This window comes from Halichoerus grypus, chromosome 5, assembly GCF_964656455.1.
Source record: "Halichoerus grypus chromosome 5, mHalGry1.hap1.1, whole genome shotgun sequence".
In the NCBI taxonomy this organism is placed as follows: domain Eukaryota; kingdom Metazoa; phylum Chordata; class Mammalia; order Carnivora; family Phocidae; genus Halichoerus; species Halichoerus grypus.
The window spans coordinates 99,077,793-99,091,381 of NC_135716.1; the positions used below are offsets into that span (position 1 = coordinate 99,077,793).

Consider the following 13,589-nt stretch of genomic DNA (forward strand, 5'->3'; position numbering starts at 1 on the left):
GCATGGTTGCTAGAAATAACACAGTCTGCCTTTGGTTTGTGCTAATAAACTATAAGACAACCTAAATTCCAATTTTAATATGAGAAATCCACCTCATTATAAGTAATCTCAAACTCTGTGTGTTATCAGCATTTTCATGTGTATTCTTTGGTGAGTCTGAACTATAATTTGCTGTTTATGCTTCTAATGTAAATCTCCAATTTCTGGTTGGCCAACCTGGCACTAAACCAGCGCTCGAATTTATTTCCATCTTTCCTTATTTCTGACATCAAAAGAGACTGTTGGTTTGAATAACAAACATTCAATCGACTTAGACGTGGGGTGGCAGGCAGCACGGCATTACCTGTTTACCTTGTATTGCCTGTTTTGAATTGGCCTTTCTGGGAACAAAACCAATATAACACGATGTTCCTTCATCTAGTTTTCGCGCAGGTTATTTATCAGAAGACACCCCCGCTCCCGGCCCCCACCCCATGGTAGGGTGAAGAATTCAGCCCGGGAGCAGGCTTCCAATCTAACACTATCATGGATTATTGCTCTCCCAAGTCATGAAGGACTTCATTGTCCGAAAGACTCTGGCTTGGGCTGATAATTGTTTTTGATTCCAGGTCCTGCTGCTGACACATTTGTAAGCCGTGGGACAACAGCGTGCTGGGAACGGAACGCACACTCTTTGAGCCACTTTGAGACTTTGCAAGGGTTCCCCCCGCACCACCCCAGCCCTCGCTGTCTGGTGCAGTCATTGGCCTGCTAAAAGGCAGAAACAATTTATTACACTTCGGGTGGTACTTAAAACAAACTTTATTCTCAGGAACAGCAGTTATGTCTCCTTGCTGCTGTATATGTTGCTATTTCCTCTAAATACTAAGTCTGTAGATATTCAATCAAATTGCTAATCACTCAATTTCCCTGCCACTTTCCTGGTTCTCCAGGTTGCCTCTCATGATACTCCATGTAAACACTGTATTTGCGAAGATACACAGATCACCATCCCTAGAGTCACATGATCACATCAATCTGTGAAAATAGCATGACTTAAAAATTAAAGTCTCTTAGTACTCTGCCAACAGGCTTTGGCATGATCTTGGCAATCGCTTAGATTTCTTTTTTTTTTTTTTTTGCTGTTATAATTTTTCCCAAGTGGAAATAGTCTCATATTTTGCAGAAGTTGTCCAAGCTAGTGAACATCGATCCATCTTCCTGGGTACTAAATTCGTCAGCTGAATGCATTCAGTCCACAGAGGAACCAGTAAAGTGAGTGTGCAACTGCTTGGTGGCTGCTCCTTTCATCTTAAGAAATTGCAATACAAATTCCTGAAATCATTTACGCAGGAATTTTTATTCTTTAAATCTTCCAGTGTTAAAGCAACAAGAAAACACTTAGAATGTCCTTTGGTGGAATCTTATTACACTTGTTATATATGTAAACTGATATTCTTTGATGCCAGCACGTTCGTTGCCCTTACAGAGAAATCTCTGCACAATGAAAACAAAACAGAACGCAAGAGGACAAAATAAAATGTCAGTCTTTGCTGCTTCGAATTAGATACATTAACAGATTGTCTGGTAACACAAATTGGCAAGAATACAAAAAATCTACATATTACAGTATTTCAAGAAAAATAACTTCATTTGAATACAAAAGGATAGATACACTTTCTTTTTTCCTAGAGCCACTCTTGGACAGTGGATGTGTGCTCGCACTGGGAATGACTTCAGTGCTGCTAAGATATAGGGGGGATGACTGGCTTGAGCTTTTGGAGGGGGCTGTTACACATGTGCGTTACTAACATCAGACAAAGAAATCTTTCAACCAACAAGGGTTACAGAGCAACGTTCACTAAAGCACAGGTTGGAAGGGGTTCAGGGACTGAAGCAGGCCAATATGGCAGCTTGTAACAGATTTCCTTATACCCACAGTGCACTGCCAGCAAAGAATGCTTCTGTTGGGTTGGTCCACACACTGGGCCAGTGGTGCTGGGGCACCCCACGGGAGAGTAGCGAGCGGTTGTAGGTTGCTTGATTTGTTTGTTTGTTGTCTTTCCTGTGTCGGGGCGGGGGGGGGGGGCTGTCGCGCCTTCCCAGTCGGCAATAAGCTCTGCAGCTGGCCATTTGATTTGCGGTGATAGGATCAACAGCTGCCAACGCCTCTGGAGTCAGAAATGAACAGTCTTGACTCGGATGTGCTGTCCACGGCTGATCAGTATGGCTTAGTTCAGTTAGGCCTTCTTAGTTTGTACACGGTGTCGGAGTGGGGGTGTCTGAGGGTGTGTTTCCTATGTTCGCAGCGAATGCTTGCGGGTCGCGTTGCCCCCCCTCCCCCCCCCCCCGCGCGGCGGCGGGCCCGGGCCGGGCTGGTGGCCGGCGGCGCGCCTAGACCAGCAGGGGGCTGGCGGTGCCCAGCAGCGCCGTCAGCAGCAGCAGCGCGGGGGAGCCGGGCGGGGGCGCCCCCTGGCCGGAGTCGGAGCCGCAGCTGCCCGCCTCCTCGCACCGCAGCTTCTCGCACAGGATGCCGGTGTACGCGGCCGGGCAGAGGCAGCGCACGTTGTTGTAGCACGTCCCTCCGTTCTGGCAGTGCAGGAGCTCGTTGTCGCAGACGTTCGCTGCAGAGCGGGGGGTGGGGGGGTGGGGCGCGGGGAGGAGAAGCAGAAGCCATTTCAGTGCATCTAGTACAGCAGGTTTTCAGCTTAAAAACATCTCTACGGATCCTGTGTTTCCACCCCCCTCCCCTCCCCGCCACAAACTAAGCACGTGACTCCCAATTTCCAAAAAAATGTAATTTGCTGCCTTTGTTTGTTTGTTTGTTTGTTTTTTAAATCATATTTGTCCTTTTCGTATAGATTTTTGCTGCGATCTTGGATAGTATCATTGTCCATGTCAGGCTATCGAGTACAAAGTAATGGAATACTCCTGGTTTGGCAGTATCTTCTCTTCATAGGACTGGGACCTGTTGGGACCTCCTGCGTTTTTAAAGGACAAGTGCCCTGATACAAGAATGCAGAGTTTTAAAGCCAGATGAATGGTAGTTAAAATGCAAAGCGGTATGGCTAAAAGGACCAAGAACTTCCAAAGGGGTGGGCCATTCTCCCTGCAGGTGATTCCAGCGGCAGCATGCGGGAAGACAGAGCCTATAGGGGAGGCAGGAGGAGAGAGGGGAGGGGAGGGGAGAGGGGAGGGGGCAGGCAGCATGCTCCAGGCAGGCGGCAGCCAGATCAGAAGAGAGAAAGTGGGAGGAGAGTGAGGATGAGCCGTCATATTTGCGCCTGACAGCCTATTAGGATATTCACTGCCTTGTAAATCCGGGAAGTAGTAGAGTCCAAGGTTACCTTGATTTCCCGGAATGATAAAAAATGCAGCGATGAGACCCTGATTACCAAAATTTCACTATGTCCGTCAATTAATAGAATCGGTTTGAATAAATCAAGCAAGCAATTCCAGATACGAAAATTCATTCATGGTCCCTGTCATGTAATTTTCATCTCTAATAATTACTTATTTCAAAGTTCTGGTTATCCTCATTAATTCCATGTCTCCTATTCTTTTAGATAATCAAGGTTTCACTGATTTAGCAGAATGTTAAATAGGACCCAGGGAAATTAAAATAACAACAAAGAGTAAAAGAGCCAAGAACACTTCCAACAACATATGCTGCTTAAGCATTTATTATATAGAACCACTCTGGAGCGGGGTGGGGGGGTAGGGGCAGAGCAGAAAAAGTAGATTTTTATAAATTATAACATTTTTCATTTTAAAAAAAATGTCATGGTCAAATTTCCCCAGGGGTACCACATGAATTAAACACACACACACTCACACACACATGCACACACACACACTCAATATTACTACCAAGTTCAAAGTATTAAAAAAAAAATCTCCCAAGTAGTAATTCAATAATGCTGCTTGTCCATTAATCGTGTTCAGTAGTCATGTCACCTTCAATGGACGCTTCCTACACACAAAAGTTCTAATGCCCTGTGTGCAAATGAGCTGAGGAAAGACGGTAGTGGACACTCACAGAGTTAATAACAAAGTGCCCTCAACGGGGCCTCGTTTTACCGTCTTCCACAATAACTCCTTGGCGATCTCTAAGACAGCTGTATAATGTATTGGTACAATTTTCAAAAATACCCACACTTGCTGTCTGCAAATGTCAGAAGTGACTATTAAGGGCTACTAAATCCTTCAGGCTCCAAATATTGACATACAAGGTGGTGTTGTGGGGGCTCTAATGATTATATAAGCTGCCTCTCATTGGGTGGTAGAAATCTTGAATATTAGACCCAATTTATAGTATTTTATGTGTCATGGTTAAAAATGTCAAGAGCTGTAGCTGGGAGGCAAAAATCTACAAGTGTAGAGTGGTTCTACTCATGGTCAAAACTGGTTGTTGTTAATTTGAGAAGCATCCACAGGTTTTCAGCATTTTGTTTTGCTTACACTTCAGGAAATATCTGTTTAATTGGGGTAACATGGAAGAAACAGATCCAACTAACTGTTTCCATTTAAAGTTAAAGATTCTTAGCATTTCTAGTCCCAGGCAGCAGATTGCTGAATGGGATATTTCCTTCCATTTGGGCACTAGAGGTAGGGAAATATCTGTTCTATCAATATCAATAATTGCTTGCCTTGGATAATTGAGAAGAAATCAATAGTTAATTAGATAGTGCTCCCCTTAAAAAAAAAAAAGCTATTTTTCTTCTTGGACTTGAACGTAAATCAGTTGTTGAACAGAGATTTCTTTCTTTTTCCTTTCTTTTTTTTTTTTTCCAAGAAGCTGGTGATTAAGTTAAAATCCAATACCTTTCCTACATTTAAATAATCTGCTAGTTGATGTCGGTGAGTGTGAGAAATTCAATAACTAGGCAAGGAACAGATGTAACCCAGGATTCATAATATCATGGATTGGGGAAGTAAATTTTTTTCTGTAAGAGATAAACAGAAAAAATCAAATCTAGAATATATTTTCATTACTTTAGAATTCGCTATAAGACTTTTTACATTTAGTCTCCTGATTGTGCTATTCAACGAACACAGAACTTCATAGCTATGTGCGGCATTCTGTTGGAATCACGTGCTAGAGGCACATCTGAACCTAACTACAGATCTTACTTGCTATTCATAAATTTATCCTTCATCTTCATGTCTTTTTGAACCAAATTTGTGGTGCTTAATGAGTAAACTAGGTGGCTAACAAATATCACTGAGCTCTTCTTCAGCATATGAAGCCTTTTACTAAACACCAAACAGATAAAAAGTGATAAAGCGTGATCTCTGCTCTTATGGAGTTCAAGTCTGGTTGGGAAGATAAAATATAGGCAAGACATGATCTAATAATAATTTCATTAGCATGCCTTTATCAATTCCATCTGCCTCAGCCAGCATCTGTCGTGTGCCGGGCACCCCGCTCGATTGTACTGTCGTACCTGCCCTAAAGGAGCTCACAGTTTGGCAGGAAACAAATAAAACGAACATGCAGAAATAACTGTGCTACCAAAAAAGACTATAAAGGAAGTATTTGCAAAATGCTAGGGGAACTGAGATGCTGGTGTAAATAATTATTTGGGGGAAGATTAGAAAAGATTCTAGGACGGAGATTGTATTTGAACAACAGTGCACTCCAGGCAGATATTGGTAGAAGGAGCTTTATGGATGGGGAAGCTGTATGAATACAGACAGGGAGACTTGCAAGTGCAGAGTGCTGGTTATTAAGCAATTGTCTCTCAACTCTAAAAGCACCCTTCTTTCTGCACGTTGTCTCCGGCTTCCACCGACAGGGGAGTGTTGCCCTATGATGGCCCTTCACCCCAGTAGCAGCATTTGGTCCCAGTGTGTAGCTTTACTCAGACCAGCTTTATTTCCCCACCCCCTCCTCCCCTTAGAAGGTTCCTGCACCAACCCAGCAGCATTCCTTCCCTAGAGGTTCAAGCTCAGCTCTAAGGGGCCCTGCCCAGGTTTCAGAGGTCCCAGGCAGCAGCTAAGTATTATGTCCCCCCATGTCTGTGGGGTCTCCCCTCAGTCCTTTCAGTTTCTAATAACCCATCCTCTTTCCTGTGATCCCTCTGCCCAGGAGTGGTGCTGCTCCCTGCTTATACAGTTTCTACTATCTCTGAGTGACTTCAATGTCCTCTTCTCATTTCTAAATTCCAAAACACCAGTTTAACTGTTCCCTTTAATGAATTCTCTCTGTTGAGATGCCTAGTGCGGTTTCAGTTTTCTGACAGGAGCCTGAGTGAGAGATGCATGGAACACATTGGCGAATTGTGAATGGACTGGTGTGACTGGAATGTTGGATGTGCACAGGGCAAATGGAGACTAGAAAGGTAGGCTGTGGCCTGGTTGTGTACATTCTATATAACACACAACACAGAGTTTCGATAATCGGCAATGGGAAGCTGTCAAAACCTAGGAGCAGGGTGGTGTTTTAAAGGGGGGAGAGAACATAACAATTAAAAAAAAAAAAATAAAGGGGGGAGAGACAGGTGAGGCTTAGCCAGAGAAAGGACAGACTGGAGGCGAGGGGCCCAGATGCTTCAGTAGAATGGGCTTGGTCTGGTTAGAGCAATGGGGAGGGAGAGGGGATAGATTTGGACGCAGGTGATTTGAAATGGTTAAGAGAGATTCTGAGGTTCCTGTTTTCAGTATTCGGATGCATTGTAATAAAATTTATTTAAAAAAGTAGATTGGAGGAAGACTTCGGGCAGGGAAGAAAATGCACTTTTTTGGACCTGTTGACTTTGAGGGGTCTGTAGGCTCTTCTTCAGGGGTCTTGTTCTTAGTTGGAAAAACCAGTTACCCATTCAGGAGGTAGGTCACCCTGGAGCTACAGGTTTGGAGCAGGAGCGATGGTGGTCATTGTTACAGATTGAAGTGAAGGGAATAGAAGACCTAATCTTGGTAGAATGTAGAGTAAGGACAAGTGAAGGCTCTGGATAGAACACTGAAGAATATCAGCATCTAGGCCACAGGAAGAGAATGAAAGAGCACGAAGGGTCCTGAGAAGAAAAGATGTCAACAAAATGCAGTGATCATATGAGGGTATACAATTAATTCTAGAAGCCTTTCTGCTGTGGGTGACTCTATCTAGGGATAAGCAAACAGCCTGGAAGAGTGTGAGAGGAAGAGTACTTTGAGTGAAGGAATTTGCAAAATAAGGATTACATGTTCTTGATTGAATCTGACAGAAGGGATTTGGGAATAATTAAAAAAAGGATTGGAGAAATTTAAGGAATTAACATTTAACAGAGGTCTTTGGTTGTCAGTCTAAAGTAGTGCTTTTCAACAGTGGATGATTTTGTCTCCCAGGGGAAATTTGACAATGTCTGCAGGCATTTGGTTGTCACACCTCAGGGGAGGGCATGCTACTGGCCTCTAGTGGACAGAAGCCAGAGATGCTGCTAACTATCCCGCAATGCACAGGACAGCTCGCCCCACCCCACCCCCACCAAACAAAGAATCACTCTTCAATTAATGTCGATGGTAAAATGATGAAGTTCTGGACCAGGGTGTCAGCCATGGCAATGAAGAGGAGCGGCTGTCCTTACATATACTGGGCAAAGGGGAATGAAGGTGCCTTGCTGATTCTAGATCACAGAGAGATAGTGAGTTTTTAGGTGCAGAGACACGGGAATTAGAGGTGACTGTAAATCCTCAAAGTTGAAATATAAGAGTGGATTATCCTTGGAGGGGAGTAAATACAGAAAGCTGGGATTTAAGACAGACCCGTTGGGTCACACACCATTGACAATGAAAGAATAAGAGAGAGGAACCAAAATCACCCGTCGCATAATTTGTTCTACTTTGCTCTGTTAGGAATAGTAAAATCGCAGTGTGGGCAAACTCCAGAAACTAGACAAGTTCTAGATGAGGAAACTGAAAGCAATTTATGGAAGAACTAGAGCTAGAATCAGGGCTCCTGATTTACAGATTCCTGCTCTTTGCATAGAAAAGAACGTTCAGGAGAAACACGGTAAATGGTGGCGTGCAGTGCGCATCCTATGTTCCTCAAGACAATCTAAATAACTTCTGTAATCCTCAGTGGATTGTCACATGTCCCGACCAGCTGTTCTGCCTTCATACCACACTGTGACTAGGCAGGGGTGTAGGTTGAGAGCATTAGATCTCCTATCTTCCGGACTTCCGCTGCATTCTGGTAGCACTCCAAATACCAATCAGCTCATCCATAAAATGTAACCAAAAATATCAAAGGTCTAGGTTGGGAATAGCAACAGATAAACACCATTTACAACCCTGGCAGTATCTCCAGTTCATCCAGCATGTCACTGCAGATTAAAACTCCAACCAGGGATTGCTCCCCAACACACATCTTGCAGTTACCACTTCCTTTACTTGGTGCCCTTCTGTGTGGGTTTGTCTCATACTGAAAACTCTCACCTTATTTGGGGAAGTATTTACATTAAACATGTCCTGATTCTATCTTCATTGCTATTGACAACCTAAGGGCATGCGATCTCTGTAAACAGAGAAGGTTTGTCTTTAAGTCCTTTGTATGAGACTTGATCCGGTACTGGCCGCAAATTGTTATTTGCCAGACACCATTATGTTTATTATGATGAAATATCCTTAGATACCAGAAAAACTAATCCTACTTTGGTACTGGCTTGACTGTATTCTAAAGGATACTTTTACCATTGATAAAAATAATTCATTAACCGTCTGACGTTTCAATATTAGGAATGCTTTCAAGTGGAGCGACCAGAATGATCTGTGGCCCCTAAGAGATAAGGTTAGGTTCTTAATGTTAGACCCAAACAGTTATGTGGCTAAAAGATGAAGTGTGGGATCCTGGTGGAGAGGCTGTGGTTGGCAAGGTGTTATAATAGTTCCGATCACAGCTTCAGTAGGCAAGCCGCAATAGCAGATAGATAAGCTTCCACAGTTGCTATGAGTTTATAAAAACACTCAGAATTTTCCAAAGTGAAAAAATAGGAAGGAGCGGCATTTCTTCCTCCCTGTTTCCCTTCTTATTTTTCCTCTGGCTTCGACAATGAGCCACAGGGATGTGGCTAAATTATTCAATTCTTCAACTTGTTTTTGTGGGTTCCTTGATTGTCATACATGTTTCCTCTTCCCAAACTGCAATCTCTTGTCAAAATGTGACTGATGAGACCTTGATTCCTTTTTCTTCCGTTAGTCCTTTCTGGAAGGTATGGAAAAGCAGACATAGAGAGGGATCCCTATGCTCAAAATGGGCACCAGCCAGAACTTAGTGTTGCTGCTTGTTCTATTCTTCTTTGCTTTGGTGACCTGAAGGGTCACTTATTCCCGTTATGGTCATGACGATCCATTGCATTACAAAAGGGAAGTTTTCTGTGTTTGGATCTTGTTCAAAGCCACTATACATTTAGGTTCACCCTGTCAGTGAGCCGCTATGCTTGAGCAATGCTGGGTCTGTATTTATAGACTTGAAAGTTTCTCTTTTTGGCTTTGTCTCAGGCACTTCAAGGGATAGATGCAACGCGTTGCCATGACAGCCTTCCTTGATGGTTGTATTAATAAAGTGACCTCTACCTTCCCCACCTGAAACGAGCCCAGGATTGCCGAGGGAAAGATGTTCCAAATTGTTCCTGTCCTTTTCAAAGAAACGTCAAAGAGTGAAAAACCTCTACCAAACAGGCTAATAACAAAGGCATGTGTGCAACATTCAGTTCCGATTTAGGCATTTGAGATTTTGTGGCAGGGAGATAAAGAGCTATGATTATGACCCATTTATTCAGCCTTGGCGGCTGTGATACGAAGTTGTGAGCTGTGAGATATAAAACTGGGCCTTAGCTCCTGGGGTATGGAAGAATCTTTGCAGGCTGGTGTCTAATGGCCTTTTGTGAATTCTGGGCACACTAACTGCATTTCCCCCCCATCTTTTCTCACTTATGTCTGGCTATGAATGGTGACGTGGTACAGTGGAGAAAACGTTGATTAAGAGTCATGAAACCTGGGTTCTAGTTCTGACTAGCCATCCCTTTGCTGTGAGGTCTTGGACATACCATGAAGCTACTTAGTGACATCTACCCATCCATCTATCCATCCATCCATCCATCCATCACCCAACCAGGCACTGTCCTACATGATGGGCACATGGTGGGGGCCAGGCAGATGATGTAGCCGCTTCTGTGGAGCTTACATTCTAATGACAGCTAGAAAGTTAGGGAAAGAGTTTGAAGTATGTATTTCTAAAGTTCTCTTGAACTTTATGTTTTGCATGTATATTTTTCACGGGGAGCCTATCGTCTTAAGAGGCAAAGAGTGAGGAATTCCTCCTCTTTTTCATCAAATACGTGATGATAGTTGGACTTCTCCAATATTATGAGTCTTGGTGATGACTCGGGTGGCTGTTTTGGCTTGATTGGTTTTGCCCGTCGGTCTTATCTGGTGCCCCACCGAGCAGGCATAGTTTTTCTTCCGACTTGTACTAGAGGCATGAGGTGGTGTGAAGAGAATGAGGTGAAGAGACCTTGTGATTCAAGTTGGGTCTCTGTAGTTAATGGGCCGTGTGAACTTGGGGAAATTGTTTCACCTCTAGGTGCCTCTCTTCCCTTACTTCTGAAGCAAGAATAGTTACACTCGTCCTGTTCACCCACCTCGCAGTTGTTGGGAGCCTCAAGGTGAATTATGTAGAGGTGCTTTAAAAAACATAAAACACAACCTAAGGATACTTTGTTAATGTTCAACACCTTCCCCATCCACCCCCCAACCCCAGTGCTAGAAGCCCAGGGTGGAAGAGTGAGGTGCTTATTCCTATCCCTGCCAGATAAGGAATTCATCACTACCGTTTTCACTCGAGCACCTTGAATTGGTCATCACTACCTACCCAATTCAAGGTGCTCAAGTGAAAACGGAAGCAAATGTCCTCCCTCAAAGACAGCGTCTGTATACGTCCTCTGAAGGTATGAATCTTGAGACAGTTTGGGGTCAAACATTCAGGTCTTGAATATTTGTATTCAGCTGTTGTGTCCTCCACAAGATTTTGCAAGGTTGGCTTGGAGGGGCAGTGCTTGTCTTCTCAAGGGTGACTTGTGTACTCTCACTCAATGTGCATTCTCCTGTACTGATCAGAGTATAGAAGGTGTGTTTTCAGGGTCCCGGGGAGCCCAGCTTTAGCTTCTGCTTTGGGGAGGCAGGACATAGGTTCAGATGCAAACAGTATCTAGACTGCAACTTGGAGGCGATCAGTTGGAAATATTCTTGTCTTCCTGCTCTCAACCTCCACTCCTGTCTGTGTCTAGATCCATCTGGGGACAGTGGTGCTGGGGGCATGATTCCCATGTGACAGCATCCAGGTCTCAGTGTCATGAGGCTAAGGAGCAGAGCTGAAGGGACTGTAGGGAACAACGTGGGAGCTGTCGGCTGAGTGGTCAGACATGTGCGGGTAATCAAGACACTAGAGAGAAGCCATTCTATTCAGAGTCATCTAATTTCAAAGCACTGATTATGGGAGTGACACTTGCTCTTGTCCAGTCAAAAGAAACACTGCTCAAAACATCATAAGAAAAGCCACGTTCATTTTGAAGGAGCCTGTGTTTGCACTAGGCAGTAACCCAGCTGGTGTGAAAGAAATAACAGGTAACTGCAATGAAGGAGCGAGAGGCACGGCCCAAACCCCCCAGAGTTGTCAGCCTTTGAAACCTGAAAAAAAAAAAGCCCTTGCTGATGTTGAGAAAGAATGAATTCACTGAGAATCCCACGAAGCCAAAGGCTGGGCATCTTTTCCCAAAGCGATCATTATTAATGATGTATTGAAATCCTATTTAGGTCAACACCTTCAGACACGGACACAGGCAAGGTGCTCATAAAAATGGTGCTGAGGAATCACAGAGTTTCTCATCTGGTATCAGAAAATGCACTTGTCTAGTTTAACAAAAAGGTGCGGCCTTGATTCTTTTTGCCCAAGGTGAAAGATGGTGCTCGTTGGGAGGCTTAGTCACACACGATGCAACACACATCAGGGTATAAACCACCGTTTCGAAGTGCAGGACGTTATGTCAGGAGGAAAAGCAGCCCAAATATTTATCCAGCATGATCCCCCTAAGTACAGACTTACACCTCTACACATGGCTCATGTGATACAGACCTTAGAAGAAGGACTGGAACGAACTGTACCAAAATGCGACCAGTGTTTAGCTCTGGCTGGTGGGAATGCAGGTGATTTTAGTAACTTTAATTTTCATCTTTAGACTCTTCACTTTTTCCAAATGGCCAAGAATAAATATATGGTCCTTTGAAGATATTAAAAATGTTAATAAAAGGAACTGTTGTTACTTGAGAAAATAAAAGGCATATTTTACTGAGACGATAAAGGTGATTCATGTAAGAAATGATCCATGTGACCAAATCTTGCCATATTTCAGAATTTGTGTCACTCATATATATTTCTAGTCAAACTACCAGTTATCTTAAATGTCTGCAAAAATTATCCCAGAGTATCTTCCCTAACTGGGATTTAAATAAAAACTTGAAACCACACACACACACACACACACACACACACACACACACACATTATCTCAGGAAAGACAAAAGAGTTCCTACACAATCCTGTAATCCTAGGAAGGCCCCAGACACTGGGATTCCTTGCCTTGTCAAAACTACACAGCTTCTGGAGCTGAAGGGATCTGTAGCCCGAGGGCTTGCTTATTGTTAACTGGTACAGATGATGAGAGATGAATGGGCATTTTTACATTGGCAGATCACAGTGATGACTGTGATGGAATTTTCCACTATCATTCCAGGATAGGGGCTCCGAGTCCAGCTTAACTGCCCTGAAAGAAAACATATTTCATGCAACTTGAGTCTGCAGCAGACTCCTCTGGGTTCCCCTTGTACGTGTCTGCGCCATGTCTGACGTGCTCACTGTGGTTATATGTTAGTGTGGAGCGCTGTTCCTGGCACCAAACTGATGCCCAACAAATTACTTACTGAACACACAAATAAAATATGTCTTTTGTTCTCTGCCTCTTTCTGAACGGAGGGCATATGTCTATTATTTGTAGATAGACAAGTAGATCGGTAGATAGGTATCAATACACAGGAATACAGAGCTTATAGGCTGGAGAGTGGGAAGTAGAAGGAACTTTCCCTTGATGGCTTCCTTTTGTTTCTGGGCAGTAGGAGGTAAGGCTAGCTCCTGAGCACATGGAGAGGGAGGGAAGGTGAGATCTTGAGGGCAGGGGTGAAATATTTGGGAGGGAACAGGAGAGGAAACTAACTGAGGACACCTGGAAAAAGTGCTGGGCAGCGTTGACACTCCAGCTCAGCTCGTATCCCATGACTTGTCAGGCCTTTCCATCCTACTTTCTGATGGAGAACACTAGCAGGAAGGGAATGGTGACTTGTTTGGGATTTCTTCCTTCAATGATACAGCGTATGCCTGGGGAAGGGTAGGAGGGAGGGGACGAAGCAAGAGTGGCTGGCGGAGCCAAGTGAGCAGAAGCACCCCCTTCACTTTTCATTAGGCAAAATGTATTAGCTCTTACTATAATCTTGGCATGCCAGCCATATGAGGGTGGAAAAGACATGGCCCTGAAGGAAATGAGTGACTTTTTTTTTTTTTTAATTGGAAGGTAACTCGTTAA

The 13,589-nt window shown here is 43.9% G+C and overlaps 1 protein-coding gene across 12 annotated transcripts in view; it reads right to left on the bottom strand.

The window, feature by feature from the left end:
- Positions 1-1,100: 1,100 nt before the first annotated feature.
- NTNG1 (netrin G1) overlaps positions 1,101-13,589 on the bottom strand; it is a 315,517-nt gene continuing 303,028 nt past the window's right edge. For all 12 annotated transcript variants that reach the window (XM_036089454.2, XM_078072672.1, XM_078072669.1 and 9 more), the window contains one exon: positions 1,101-2,603. In XM_036089454.2, the coding sequence (XP_035945347.1) occupies positions 2,374-2,603 (230 nt within the window). In that variant the 3' untranslated portion in view covers positions 1,101-2,373. The remainder of the gene's footprint in view (positions 2,604-13,589) is intronic.